We start from the raw sequence: 14,222 nt of genomic DNA on the forward strand, positions 1-14,222 counted from the left end.
AAAAGAGAAAAAAAATTCATATAAAACCCGTAAATTTCGTTGTGTTTCGAAGAATTGCTTAGACACTAGATTTATGAGAATAGCTTTGTAAAATCAGAAATTATAATAAAATTTAAGGCTACATTCAGTGTACGCATACTAAAGAATTCGAAACACGTTTCTGCTCCAAATATTTAGTCATACCCGATTATTTTATAAGTTGTTGTTTATTCGTGCATTTCTTTCACATATTTTAGAATATTTCTTACTAACAAATAAGTAACAATTTTTTTTTTGTTTTAAAAGAGTTACTGGTAATGTAAAACAACTCGCGTTGATGGAAATATGATTAAACTTAATAAACAAAAACAAAATAACGTATCTTCAAACATTAATTTACATAAATTACATTTTTAACATCGATGCTCTACGCTCCCGACAGTTTATGCGTATGAAGTAATCTCCTAGTGAATCTTTATATACTTATCCAATGTAGTTAGTTATATAATAAACTAAATAAAGTAAAGGATTGAGAAATGTAATGATTTGAAAAATACTAAAGTTATTATAAAAATTATTTAGCCACTGTAAGGGATTATGATAAGTTTATAAATTTATCGGAGCAACTTGGCTCTACTCTGTAAGATGGATCACCTATGTTTAAAATATGTATTATACCTGAATTTTTGAGGAAGTTGTGCCTGGATTATGTTCGATAGAATTATGTTTATAATCACTTTTAATACACTTATTCCTCTTAATTCGCAGTTAACAAATTACTTTTATATAAAATTTGATTTTTATCGCTATAATTACCATGGCTTTGACGCGAAGACAAGCAAATAGCTAAGAATGTTAATCTCTAGACATCCTATCGTTCCTTTCAACATCGGATCTACGCTAACACGCACACACATAATACGCTTAGCGTTAATGCACGAGTGTAAAAGAATCTCATTGACAAATCGATCTCTTAGCATATCCATACGTAGTAAATCATCTTTTGGAATTTAACTTGGATTAATAATAAAATCGAATCATTTATTATTCTTAAAACGAACGAGGATCTTATATTACACGACGAATAATTCGCGTGCGCGGGAATAAAATCTCGATCAATGCACATACGAATTGCCATTGCCATCGTCTCTTATTAGCCGAATTTAATGAAAAATTCCGTATTAATGACGATATTACGATCATACGAGCTCTCGTAAGTGGCTCGTTTTACAAATATTGTTAGAATCGACAATAAAGAGTGAGAAGGTGGGAGATAAGAATGAAAAGAAAAAATTTAACGTGACGTAGATAAATAACTGACTCCCAGAGGAACGGTCGTCCTGCCCGAAGCATCGAGACGAAGCCGACTTAAGGTACCCCTTCCTCTACCAGCACCACTGCCACCACCACCACCACCACCACCGTCACCACCGCCACCACCGCCACCACGACCACTGCCACCACCACCCTCACCACCACCACCATCACCAGCACCACCACTACACCATTTTACTTAACTTTGCTTTTAAGTGGCTCGCGAAAGGCTTCGCGTGATCCTTAATTTGTGCTCGGAAGCGCCTCTAAGTAGCGACGCATCGCCTAAAACATGAAACGCCAAAGTAGAATTCAGTGGGGAATGGCACTTAAAGACGGCCCTGTCCCCCAATAGCCGATGTCCCGATGCACCGTCCTTATTGAGGCAGCGGTGTACTAACGGAATTTCCGATGCGGCATAACAAAAAGTGCCCCAAGCAGCCGGGAAATCGTGGAATGCCCTCACCCCCCCTCCCCTCCCCCAAAAACTCACTCACATGCGTCGAGACATTCGAACCTTTTGTATAGCCCCGGCCTAGGTATCGGGACTCTTTAAGGGGTTGCCAAGGCGCAAACGCACACTTCGCGAGCATGACCGGGGACACGTGGAGGAAAAATCGTCGGAAGTGTGCGGATAATTCGAATGCCGACTTCGGAATTTATAGGGAATTCTCAGTGGAGGTAGTGGGAGAGGGCCGGCCTTTATCGCGAGCCACTCGTCGGCTGAAATTTCTTGGTCGAAATGAGAAAGAGCGCGCCTCCTTTTCCATCATTTACATTTCCTGATTCCGCCGTAGTCAATACCCACCCACCACCTTTCTCCCATCCAATCTCCCACCCTCTTTAATTAGTGCTCGTGATTTCCCGTGGCGATGTAACGAGGGTTACGCGCGGCTCGTACGTACCTCCCTTCGAGCTCGCGCACTCGCTGGTCGTTATCGATGAGTTTCTCTTGTCTTATCGGAGGAGACTCGGTTCGTGGTGATCGATTCGCGTGATTGCGCGCGCGTTATGCTCCCGACGTTTTTCCACGCTAGTGCTTTCCACCGGAACCGCTCACGACCGATTATCCCCTTGCCCCCGGATTATGAACGTCGCGCTAATTCCACGTGAGCCGCGATTCGATTAAACGAGCTTTTGTCCCTGCGACAGCAATGATAATGCTGTCGGGAGATGGGAAATTCGGAGCCGCGCGTCAGAGGCCGTTAGCGACCTTTCGGTGGGCAGCTTTTACCGTTAGTTAGCTTTTTATGACGAGTAATGAACGCGAAATTGTTAAATACGCCCAGCACTCGGAAAGCACTATGAGTTTCCGTAAAGCCCTGGGATCTCCAGGCATCCCCGAGGCCTTCGCTCAACTCCAGACGATACGTACATTGAAATTTGTTTATACGATTTACGCAACGCAACACGCCCGCCCGACCATTACTTTATTATAGCGACGTGGCGCTAAAGTACTACCATGATTTCAAAATTTTTGAACCGACTGGGCCAAAAAGAGAACCGTAGCTTCGAATGTGGTCGTTAGTAGGGTAAGCGAAGACAAAAAAAAGTGACAGACACAGAGCGTTGACCGTTATTAATGCGAATACTCTTTAACCTCGGGCATCCGGCATTGGCATTTAGTAAAACTGATTATGATTGTGGTGAATTAAGACGTCTTGGAAAAGGTCATTTAGTCCAGCCAATAGTAGTCTTGCGATTAAACTACCCGCCGCGTAATGTGTAATGGAACGTTTCATTCGAGAATCTATCCGACACTCTATCTTTATTACCCACGTAATGCTCACATAAGGCCCTCGATGTCGCCGTACGATGCCTCGGATAACGCAGCCTCGCAATAATTTGCGAAATCCGGAAAATTTGGAAAAAAGAAAGCGAGAAAGCCTCGAGACGCGAACAAGTGGCGACGAGTGAAAAATAACGCGAATACCTGAGTTTACTGACCGATGGATAATTAGCTGTTTTAGCCTGAAATTTGGCTATTTCCCCACCCCTTTGCTCCTTCCCCGCACCGTAAGAATCGTGAATCCGAAATTCTCCGCTATGTCTACGGCCCGCTCCTGGAACTTCATCCCAAGTGCGAGAGAGACTTTTGTCAAGCTTGCTTAAATGTGAAAGTCCAAGTTGCCAAGCACCTCGACGAGCGGGAGGAGCCGCGCACTCGAGCTCGGATCCAACGTTTCAGTCCACATCCGCCGGCAACTCGATAAGTACTTCGGCGTTGCGTGACGCTAAGCGAATTCGGCGCAGCCCTGCATTTGCCAACGCAAAATCAACACACAACACACAACGTACTTGCGCACTTGTCGGGATTTCTTACGGCGTCGGTGGATGAGCGGCTAATCGAGTCCTGAAGCTAACGCTGTGATAACCGACTATTCCGCTTTAATACTAACGATAAATTATTCCGGGATTTTCGTAGGAGATCGAAAGCTACGCTATAAATCTTCGGGCTCGTTAAGGCCGCGGGGGCTTGCCCTCTGTTGACTACGTATAACCTCCCGCGGCAGTTTTGTCGTGGCTAAAATCTATTTATCGAAGAATATTCGCGAATAGTTTTTTTTTTTTTTTTTTTTTTTTTTTTTTTTTTTTTTTTTTTTTTTTTTTTTTTTTTTTTTTTTTTTAAAAAACTAATTTTTAACAAAGCCGTAAATTTCCAGCCCTTAGTGACATACAGGCGACCTCGCCTGTTCCTTCCCCCTCTTTCATCTTCAATTACCTTCATTTTCCACCGACTTTCCACTAAATTCCCCCTCCTCGTTCTTCACCGCTACCACCATCTTCTCGTTCTCCTCCTCTACCTGCACCTCCTCCATCGTCCGCCCGAGTTATAATCAGCATTTGATAAGAATGGAAAATACTCGAACTTTCAGAATCCACTCGAGTGATAAATTTTAACGGAGCTTATGATTTTTAACTGCTATCATAGGCACCAAAACAATCACCTTTTACATTAAAAAATACCGTCTGGGAAAGCTGAGATTCAGCTTTTATTTAAATATCTCCCGACCTATTGGTCAAACAGAATAATAAGTGAAAAGTCTTTACGCGTGACTATTTCCAATATTATAGAATTTATTTACTTAGAAAAGAATATTTTTTTTATATCGCTGGGTTAAAAAACTTTCATCTTTTTTCTTCATTACAAAAATACTAATATACTATGTTAAACAATATTTTTTTACCTCTATTTTTGGCCATTTGCTTATTTACTTTTTAACATCCGCTCTTAACTTTTAATTATACGCAGCGCTGTTGGGCAAATGAAACTTAATTTAAGGAATATGAATTTATGGCAGTTGATGAAATTAAAAAATTTATTTGATAGTCTATAATCAAACTGTACGTTTCACTTATGAATACCTACAAAATTTAAAGAAAATAACAAATCAAACGATTCACCAATTTAAAGATCTTCCCGCGGAAAAAATAAAACTAAGGCCGTTGTTACTTTCATTGCAGAACATTTCAAATGTAGCGGAGAAATTTTTAAGTGCAACAGCTTCATAGACGCAAGTCCCTCGACTACGTGACGATGGTCTATTTTTTATGAATTCACGAATAGTTTCTTATAACAATAGTTCCTTATCAATATCATAAAAGCTGTCCTTTACCACTTTATTAACTTTATCTCAGCAATACCGAAGTCGATAAATATTCTTTGCCTTCAGTAATTTTATTATTTTGTTAACAAATTTCTGCTTCATATATGACGCAACTTTACAGACATTTAATGATGTAATAGACAAATAATTCAATGTATACAAACAACTAACGGACAAAATTATAAATAACAAATATAACTAAAGGAATACGCGTATGTCATTGTTTTTCCTGTATTTGTTCTTTTTATTCCCTTTTATCGATCGATTGCCGCTCGTGTAAATTGTTATATACAAATGTTGTGATAATTTTAAGAATATAAATAAAACTCTTTAGAAAGAAAAAAAACTAATATTAAAAAACAGCTCTTTGATCACACGGACATTGTAAAAAAGAGTCGCTGCTACTATTACAAAATATTGACATAGATAAAAACTATACGTGCGTAAATGTAGATAATTCATATAAATAGAAATTACTTATACATAATGGAATAAATTAATTAGAGGGGCTCTTAAATTCCATGGCTTCTCTTATTAAAATAATACGCGTAATATTATTCGACTACTTTTCAATTTAAGTGCATTTTCAAAGTAAAATACTTATATTTAATGGTAGTCTGATAAGTAGTTTAATACGTAATGCCAGTTTTTTTTTTTTTTTTTTTTTTTTTTTTTTTTTTTTTTTTTTTTTTTTTTTTTTAAATATAAATTTATCATTGAAACTTTGCACAATAAAACTTTGAATATATTATAACTGAAAATAATTTCTATCGCCGAGATATTTAGGGAAGAGATTCAAGTTTTTCGATAAATGTATTGAAATTCGCTTGAATGAAGTGTATGAAACGGAAGGCAACCATTCGCTTCGAGATAAATAATCACAAATACATTATCACAAATATATTAAGTGAAATTACTTTTCTGAAAATTATCGAGGCAAATGAACGTTTCGCTGAATATGAAAATCGACTCGGCATTTCTTTTAGTCATGAGCGTCTGACATATTGAATAGAAAATTTCATTACAAATCCACGGGATTTCGATTAATTGTACAATCTCAATATTATACATGAAATATTGAAAAAGCACTTACATCTCCACGGTTTTATAATAATGTAAAGCATAAAATGAGAGCCGAACGATGGCTGTGAATTGTTTTTGGCTAATAACTTAACCCGAGTAAACTAGGCATTCGTGAAATTGACTTTTTATTAGAATTTTCGGTAGGAAATTCTGCTTACGAAAAAATAACCGCTTAGTGTTTATCGAAATTATTGAAATTCTTGAAATTCTTGATTTGGCATCAGAGAAGGTAAGATCTGACACATACTTATTACATTCTAAATCAAAACTTCAAATACATTTCTTTCAAAACTTTTTTTCATTATCCTTGTCCTCGTAAAAACTTTTAAAAGTGAGTTCGCGTGCATTTGAGAACATTTTTTAACGTATAAAGTAAAAGAAAATGTGTCGTATAATCTAACTGTGACAAATCTCTGACAATCTTCGGAATTTTATTTTATTATAAAACTATGTTAATCCCGAGATTTTGACAATCGATTCATTGAAAATTTACTTTAAACTTAAAAAGTTGTCATTTTTTTGTACGCCAGTTTCATAATTTATAAAACAATTTACATTTAGAAATTATATCTATTCAAGAGAATGTAAAAAAAAAAAAAGAAAAAAAAAAAAAAATTCACTTCCTAATTGTTGAAATCAAGAAAAGTCGAAAAACGTAAAAGATATCTTAACGTTCAACCCATAAACGTTTCGCACTTTGGCTTTTATTTTTGTTGTATCCTTGCTTTATTTTTTATTTAAAATTGATCTTGAGCAAGAAATTGTTCGATAAAACGATTGCTCAGCCATTAACATACCTTTTAAATATAAAAGAAAAAGGAAAAAAAAAATTATTCTGATTATTGCCAGTGACGATTGCTCTGAAATATTCGTATTTATGTATGTTTCTGACCTGAATTCAGTCTTCGTTCGAATTTTTACTTTGAATTTGCCTTACAGATTGTTCTCGGTCGTTCTCTCATTGACAATGAGATAAGCTTATCAGACACAGGAAATTTACCACGAAATATTAGTCGAATTTACAGGATACATCTTGAAAGCAGACAGTAGTGCGTTTATCAAAAGAATTTTCACGAGATGACAAATACACAATAATTCTTATTTTAACAAAAGTGTATCCATACAATATATTATAATAACTTTTTCATTTACTTATTTACATTTGATAGCCGCATCGCACTTTATTAAAGGATGCCACACGCGCACGCACGCACATTCCATTTAAAAATTTTCTTTTTAATTTAAAATTTTTCCTCCTATACATTATTTCATACAAATTTCTTTCCTCACTTTTTTTTCTTTCTTTCTTCCTTTTTTTTTTTCTTCTTTATTTTCTTTTTTTTTTTCTTTTTTTTTTTTTACCCAAATGAGTTTCGTAAAGTGAAGTGTGTATATGCATCTATATGGCATACTTCATTAACTTTTTCGACCTCTTCTTTTTCCTTTAGCACACTTTCCTGTACTTTCGTATTACGCTACCAAAGCTATTTACTTGCATTGAAACTATTATTCTTCATTCTCTTTAACAAAATGTTTTTATGTTTATTAACTTTATCATAAATTCATTTCATTATTTTTATTTTACATTAAGTCTGTGGAGGTTTTCTTTTGTTTTTGTTTTAGTTTGTTGTCTTGGGTTTTTTTTTTTTTTTTTTTTTTTTTTTTTTTTTTTTATAATTTGCAACTATAATAACATGGGAAATCTATGCATTAATTATTATCGATTAATCGTGTGCATAATTAATACAATCGTTTCGATTGAACCAACTGTATCGTAAACTATTCTCAATAGCTCCAAATCTGCCGAATAATTGCTTAATTTAATTAAATAGTTTAACATTTTCAAAAAAATTCTTTTCTACGGTATGTTAATATAAAAGCGTTGATAGTATTTTCTGTAAAATAACGTGAGATTTATGTATTGTAATTCTAAAACCTCTGTAAATGTTTGAAACGGAGTGAAAACGCACAAAAGTAAATAATAATATATACCAAATTAGCTGTCAACTATCATTTAACTGCACTATTAGTTTAACATTTCTTATGCAATATGCGCTGATTCATGAATTTAAAAAAAAAAAAAGGGAAAAAAGTGGTCATGCGTATTAACTTCTTCTAAACGCGTATCTTAAATTTTAACATCTATCGGGCAAATTTATCCAAACATTAAGCCATACACAATAAATCGCACTACTACATTGAAAAAATTTTCATCGCTTGCTTTTAGTTGAAAAACTAAAGGAATGAAACACATCTCATTGCATATAGTAGACATACGCGAGATTTGTATAGTCAAAAGGAAGTTTCGTTAAACTATTAAGCTAATTTCCTGTTTGATGCATGTACGCCAATTTATTTAACTTAAACGCAACACATACGGTAATGTATTTCAATCGGCAATAATTGAATAAGGTTCGGTAGTCCCAAATCTATTAAATATACAATTAAGAATAGAAAAAGATCGCTATAAAACATTGTTTCATTTCATTATCTTTCATTATCTTAAAGCGTCTTTGATATTAATTAAGTGGACTACTTTTTGAAAAACAAAAAAAAATAAAATAAAACCTGAAAAGCTTGAGCGTAAGCTTTCGATCAATCGGAATCCCAACAGAGAAGTGCAAAAGTATTGACTGTCAGATAAAGGTCGGAAGATCGATAGAATGATAATACGTACACAATGCAGCAAACGTGGTCACTCGGGCTTTGTTTGGCCGTGACGTGATTCTAAGCCAGAAATTAACAATAATACTCATAAATAGTGATATTGCGTCGTGATATAAATGCATTTTTGGCATCGTAATGTGGCTTTGTTGGCGTCCGAGTATCCTGGAATTTTCTCATTCACCATCTTGACCTGAAAAATTGCATTTCGCATTGCCAGGCAGGCTAGCTTTGCTCTTTTGAAATGCGACAGACATTGTTAAATACAATTGCCACTGTGCCATTCATGAGCTCGCGCAACCGCAATACTTGAATTATAAATGCACTCGTATATTACTTCCAAGCACCAACACATACCGAAAAATTGTTAAAACGCCGCGGTTGCCAAGATATGGAGCGGCGGCGGAGGAGCCCAGGCTAATCCAAAGTACGGCTCAAGCATCGACGATGCTAAGTGACCTACGATTGCTTATGTAGAAGTGAGAAAGCGCAATATTGCGCCCTCGATAATGGTATAGGGCTCGAGGTTGGCCACGATGTCGTCGACTCGATAATCCCGGACTCGATGACCCCGTACTAAACGATGAAACTTGAATCTGTTGTAGGCGCAGCTAGCGAGCGGCTAACTACGGGCCCTACCCGCAGGCCCCCTCCACGGGCCAGGCGATGCTGCAGAGCTGCGCAGCCGGGGGCTCGAGATGCGCCCGAAGGGCTCTCGTGGTCCTCCTCGGCTGGGGCCTCCTCATGATCGCGACCGTGCAATTCCGACACTCGGGCCAGGGCAGCCTCGTCCTTAATCCGACTGTGGAGGAGCTCGGACAAGTGCCGGCGCGGCCACGGCTCCAGAGTCTCGCTGCCTCGCGCTTCCTACTCCAGCGGCAGACGTCCTCCCAGCGAGAGCAGCCGGCATCCCCGGCGACGACCCTCGTAGCCACGGCGTCCCTGCCGGAGGAGCTCGAGCCCCTGCTCGATCGTCGACCAGCCCGCAGCGAGGACGAGCTCATCCGCGAGATCGAGGAGCGGCTCCCGAGTCTGCCACTGGCTTACTGGACGCGCAACGGCAAGCAGACCGCGGCCAAATCCGGGGGCCCCGAGCTCCCAGGCTGCATCCCCAAGTACCCGAGCATCTTCGAGCTCGAGTTCAATAACATTTATTGGCAGACGATGCGCAGCAGCAACGGCACCTTCCAGCTCTTCGGCGCCTTTTACGACGAGCGCAAGCTCTCGAGGATCGGGCCCGCGATTCGCATCGTCGGCATGATCGATCGGATCGAGCCGACCCTCAAGAGCTACTGCCAGATGTGGTTCGAGGGTGAGCGCGAGCCCCGAGTTGTCGAGGTCCTCGAGTACAAGTATATCTGGTACTCCAAGTGGGGTAATTATAAGCAGGGCATCTACCAGCCGTACGTGATTGCGTGCAAGGTGCCGCAGAGCCATTGGCGCAGGGGCCCACCCGCCTCCGTCTCCCTCGTCGAGAAGCGCTGCGACACGGCGAGCAACAATCTCCGTGTCACCTACAACAAGCCCGCGACCAAGAAGCAGTTCGCCGTTTGCGTTAAGGGCCTCGACTTCCTCCACGAGGATCTCTCCGTACGTCTCGTCGAGTGGATCGAGCTCATCGGCCTCCTCGGCGCCGACAAGATATTCTTCTACGAGCTCCAGGTACATCCGAACGTCACCAAGGTCCTCGGTCACTATCAGCGGCTCGGCCGCGTTCACGTAACACCCCTCACGCTACCCGGTGGACAGCCTAACGTACCGGCCTTCCAGCACATGTACCTCACCAAGAAGACCAACCACAAGCGCCAGAACGAGCTCATACCCTACAACGACTGCCTCTACAAGCACATGTACGAGTACGAGTACATCGCCCTCCTGGACGTCGACGAGGTCATAATGCCGGTCCAGGACGCCACCTGGCAGGAGCTTATGCGACGCGTCGTCCCCAAGGCAATGAGGCTGCGCAACGAGACCAGGGCATCGTACAACGTTAGGAACGTCTACTTCCTCGACGATCTCCTCCACACCCACGGCACTTTCAAGGACATACCCAAGTATCGATCGTTCCTACTCCGTCTCTCGCGTCCTTCGAGCTCGCTCATACCCTATCGTGGCACTCTCGTGGGTGATCGGCCTCGGGCCTCCTCCCCGTCTCCTATTAACCAACAATCACGTGATAACGCGAGCTCCGCTTTATTTATCCGTTACATCGATTGTTCGCATCCTATCCGTCGGCTTTCGTTATCCTCATATTATATGCGAACCACGTCTCGAACGATCGCGCAAAACTCACACATTTTCTCAAATATATTCATTAAAAAATATATATATATATAATTGACATTCGCCCCGGCCGCAGCAGCACTCGATTCTTAACAGCAACTACAACATTTATTTAGCCCATTTAAAAGTTACTGCAGAACGTGCTGGACGGCTCTATTGTTGCTTAGGGCGTCGAATTTTGCGACTGCTCGCGCACACAAGAGCCACCGGTTAAATTTAATAATGGTATCCTCGGCATAATCGAGCAAGCGCGCGTTTCTGGCGTTTCTGCCTCCGCACACTTTTCATTGTCGTTTTCAATGGTTAGCAAGGATTCTCGCTACACGAGTGTCCTCGGGCGCGCGACCGACACCAGCTCGACGACAAACTTGACACCGCAGAGTCGTTGCCCTGACAGCTCGCGCCCCCTGTCTTATGATTAACGAACTTTTGCCGGATTCTTTTTTATTTTGTTTTGTTTTGTTTTTTTCTTCCCTTTTTCCCTCTCTCTCTCTCTCTCTCTCTCTCTCTTTCTTTCTCTCTCTATCCCTCCCTGCCTCCTCCCTCTCTCCTTTCTGACCTCCCCTTTCTCCTCTCCCGCTCACTCGCTCACAAGCTTGCTCGAACGAACCAACGAACCAACGAACGAACGAACTAAATAAAGAAACAAAATGAAGAAAGGGAGGAAAAAATAAACCAATGGACGCGTATTATTTAATGTCCATAAGCAATTACGTTTGTTAAAAATATTTTTGTCCAAAGGTCCTCGTCGCGACATAAACCGGCATTTGATTATTTCATGCACGTCCCTGTACTACGGTATTTCCACCACAGTCGTTGCTATCGACAATGTCGTTAATAATGAAATATATTTATTAAGTTTATTTACAATTTTTATTTACAATTTTATGTGAAAAATATTCTCACAATATTCAAACACTTATATCGATATGTATAATGCGAGTGCCGTTCGTTTCTATTCAACATTTTTTTCGACACTCGCAATTCAATGCAAATACATAATGCAACGTAACGTTAATACTCTTAGATTAAACTAGGAGTGGAAGAACGTAATGTGCTATTTTTTTCTTGTTTTGTATTTGTCGTCGTTAATCATGATATACGTATAAGAATGGATGGATAAATTCATCCATTAAAATACATTAACGAGTGAGTACAATATCAGTTGGAGTAAATATTCGCCCGCAGCGACAAAAATTCGGATAATTTATTAAATTTAAATTCCTTTCTATTTTAATCAGATATGCAAGGAGAATGGATTTACATGCATATTAAGATTTAAATCAACCCGCTATACTTCATTTTAACAGCTTGAGTTTGATAATTAAGCAGTTTACATGCATTCGGAGTACTTTGTAATGCGTGTCCTTTGCCCTTCTACCCCTACTTTTCTTCTTACGTGATTATGCGAATACACATTTAAAAGGCCATATATTTGGCTATTTCTTCTCGATTCGGCCATAACTAATGACATTAAAATTATATAATCGCCGGTGCGGTGATAATAGTAGTGCGGTATAATTGAAATCTTAACCGGCCACACTTAGTTTAACGTGATGGAATCGAGTAAAGCTATTCGAGCTGATAAATTATTAATGAAATTTGCCAAATTTTGAAATAAGTAAGCATTGGCAATGGAAGCGCCTAGGGTTCCGGAATTTCTCGAGTACCTTGCCAAGTATATGCCAAGAAATTGCCAGCGAATTATAAGACATCAACAGTGTGGTGGAATACCGTGGAAAAAAAAATAAATAAATAAATAAATAAATAAATAAATATACGAGTCCTATATTATAACGAAAGTCTGCGTATGATTGTCTAAATTAATAATAGACGCGGTAGAGGCTTAGTGGGTGGCCTGGTGGGGTTAGGGGCAGAGTGGCGGGGGGGGGGGGGGGGGGGGGGGGGGGGGGGGGGGGGGGGGGGGGGGGGGGGGGGGGGGGGGGGGGGGGGGGGGGGGGGGGGGGGGGGGGGGGGGGGGGGGGGGGGGGGGGGGGGGGGGGGGGGGGGGGGGGGGGGGGGGGGGGGGGGGGGGGGGGGGGGGGGGGGGGGGGGGGGGGGGGGGGGGGGGGGGGGGGGGGGGGGGGGGGGGGGGGGGGGGGGGGGGGGGGGGGGGGGGGGGGGGGGGGGGGGGGGGGGGGGGGGGGGGGGGGGGGGGGGGGGGGGGGGGGGGGGGGGGGGGGGGGGGGGGGGGGGGGGGGGGGGGGGGGGGGGGGGGGGGGGGGGGGGGGGGGGGGGGGGGGGGGGGGGGGGGGGGGGGGGGGGGGGGGGGGGGGGGGGGGGGGGGGGGGGGGGGGGGGGGGGGGGGGGGGGGGGGGGGGGGGGGGGGGGGGGGGGGGGGGGGGGGGGGGGGGGGGGGGGGGGGGGGGGGGGGGGGGGGGGGGGGGGGGGGGGGGGGGGGGGGGGGGGGGGGGAATGGAGCGATGGGATTCGCTAATGGAATGGCGCACGAGCGTTTATATGCTCGTAGGAGGCGCGAGCTTTAATAATTTTGAGGGAAAGGTGAATTTATCAGTGGTTTCGTTATGTGACACGTGTCTCCTCTTTGATCCTGCAGGTACATGCACATGTTGCAGCACGTCTATCGCTCGAAAAACTTCACGAAGCCAAACCAGTACATCAAGTGCTTCCACAATCCGGAGCGCGTGGTGACGCTGCACAACCACTTCCCGCTGGCGTGCCTCGGAGCCGGCTGCACGAGCTACCCCATCGATACTGAGGACGCCCAGCTGCAGCACTACAGAGCCGATTGCGTCAAGTCGCTGAAGAAGACCTGCGTCGAGTACCGGGAGAATAGTGTCCTCGACCCGACCATATGGCGCTACAAGGACAAGCTCGTCGCGAGGGTCACCGCGACCCTCAAAATCCTCGGCTTCTTCGGATCGAGCAGCTAGCCCAGGCAGGAGAGGTCCGTCCAGGAGGAGGACGACCCGGGCCTCTTCGCCTACTGATCCTCGGCGGCACCTCATGCGGCACTCGACTCGTCCATCCTCGCGTACTCTGGCACGAGCCCCTTCCTCCGTCTTCAACGCACGCCTGCTTCGACACCTCCATCTTCGGCGCTCCTCGAGCACTCGAACTCCCCGCTTAACTGGTCGCTAATGGCGCGAAAGAGACCCGCTCGTCATCCTAACGCGCTCCAAGAGTCGCCAAGAGAGCTACGCGATCTCTTTCCCCAGCCAATTCGTACGATAATCCGCTCTTAACGAGTCATCTATCTTACAATATTTGTCCCAAGTCGAAAAATAGATAAGCCACTGGATTATTGTCATTCTCGAATCAAGTTCATTC

At 42.7% G+C, this 14,222-nt stretch overlaps 1 protein-coding gene across 1 annotated transcript in view; it reads left to right on the forward strand.

Moving 5' to 3' along the window:
- LOC105359787 (uncharacterized) overlaps positions 1–13,895 on the forward strand; it is a 52,184-nt gene extending 38,289 nt beyond the window's left edge. Inside the window, exons 2-3 of the mRNA XM_011496476.1 lie at positions 9,254–10,702; positions 13,489–13,895. Coding sequence (XP_011494778.1) covers positions 9,315–10,702; positions 13,489–13,825 — 1,725 coding nt within the window. The 5' untranslated portion in view covers positions 9,254–9,314 and the 3' untranslated portion in view covers positions 13,826–13,895. The remainder of the gene's footprint in view (positions 1–9,253; positions 10,703–13,488) is intronic.
- Positions 13,896–14,222: the final 327 nt, after the last annotated feature.

This window comes from Ceratosolen solmsi, unplaced genomic scaffold (genome assembly GCF_000503995.2).
Source record: "Ceratosolen solmsi marchali unplaced genomic scaffold, CerSol_1.0 scaffold29, whole genome shotgun sequence".
NCBI classification, from domain to species: Eukaryota; Metazoa; Arthropoda; class Insecta; order Hymenoptera; family Agaonidae; genus Ceratosolen; species Ceratosolen solmsi.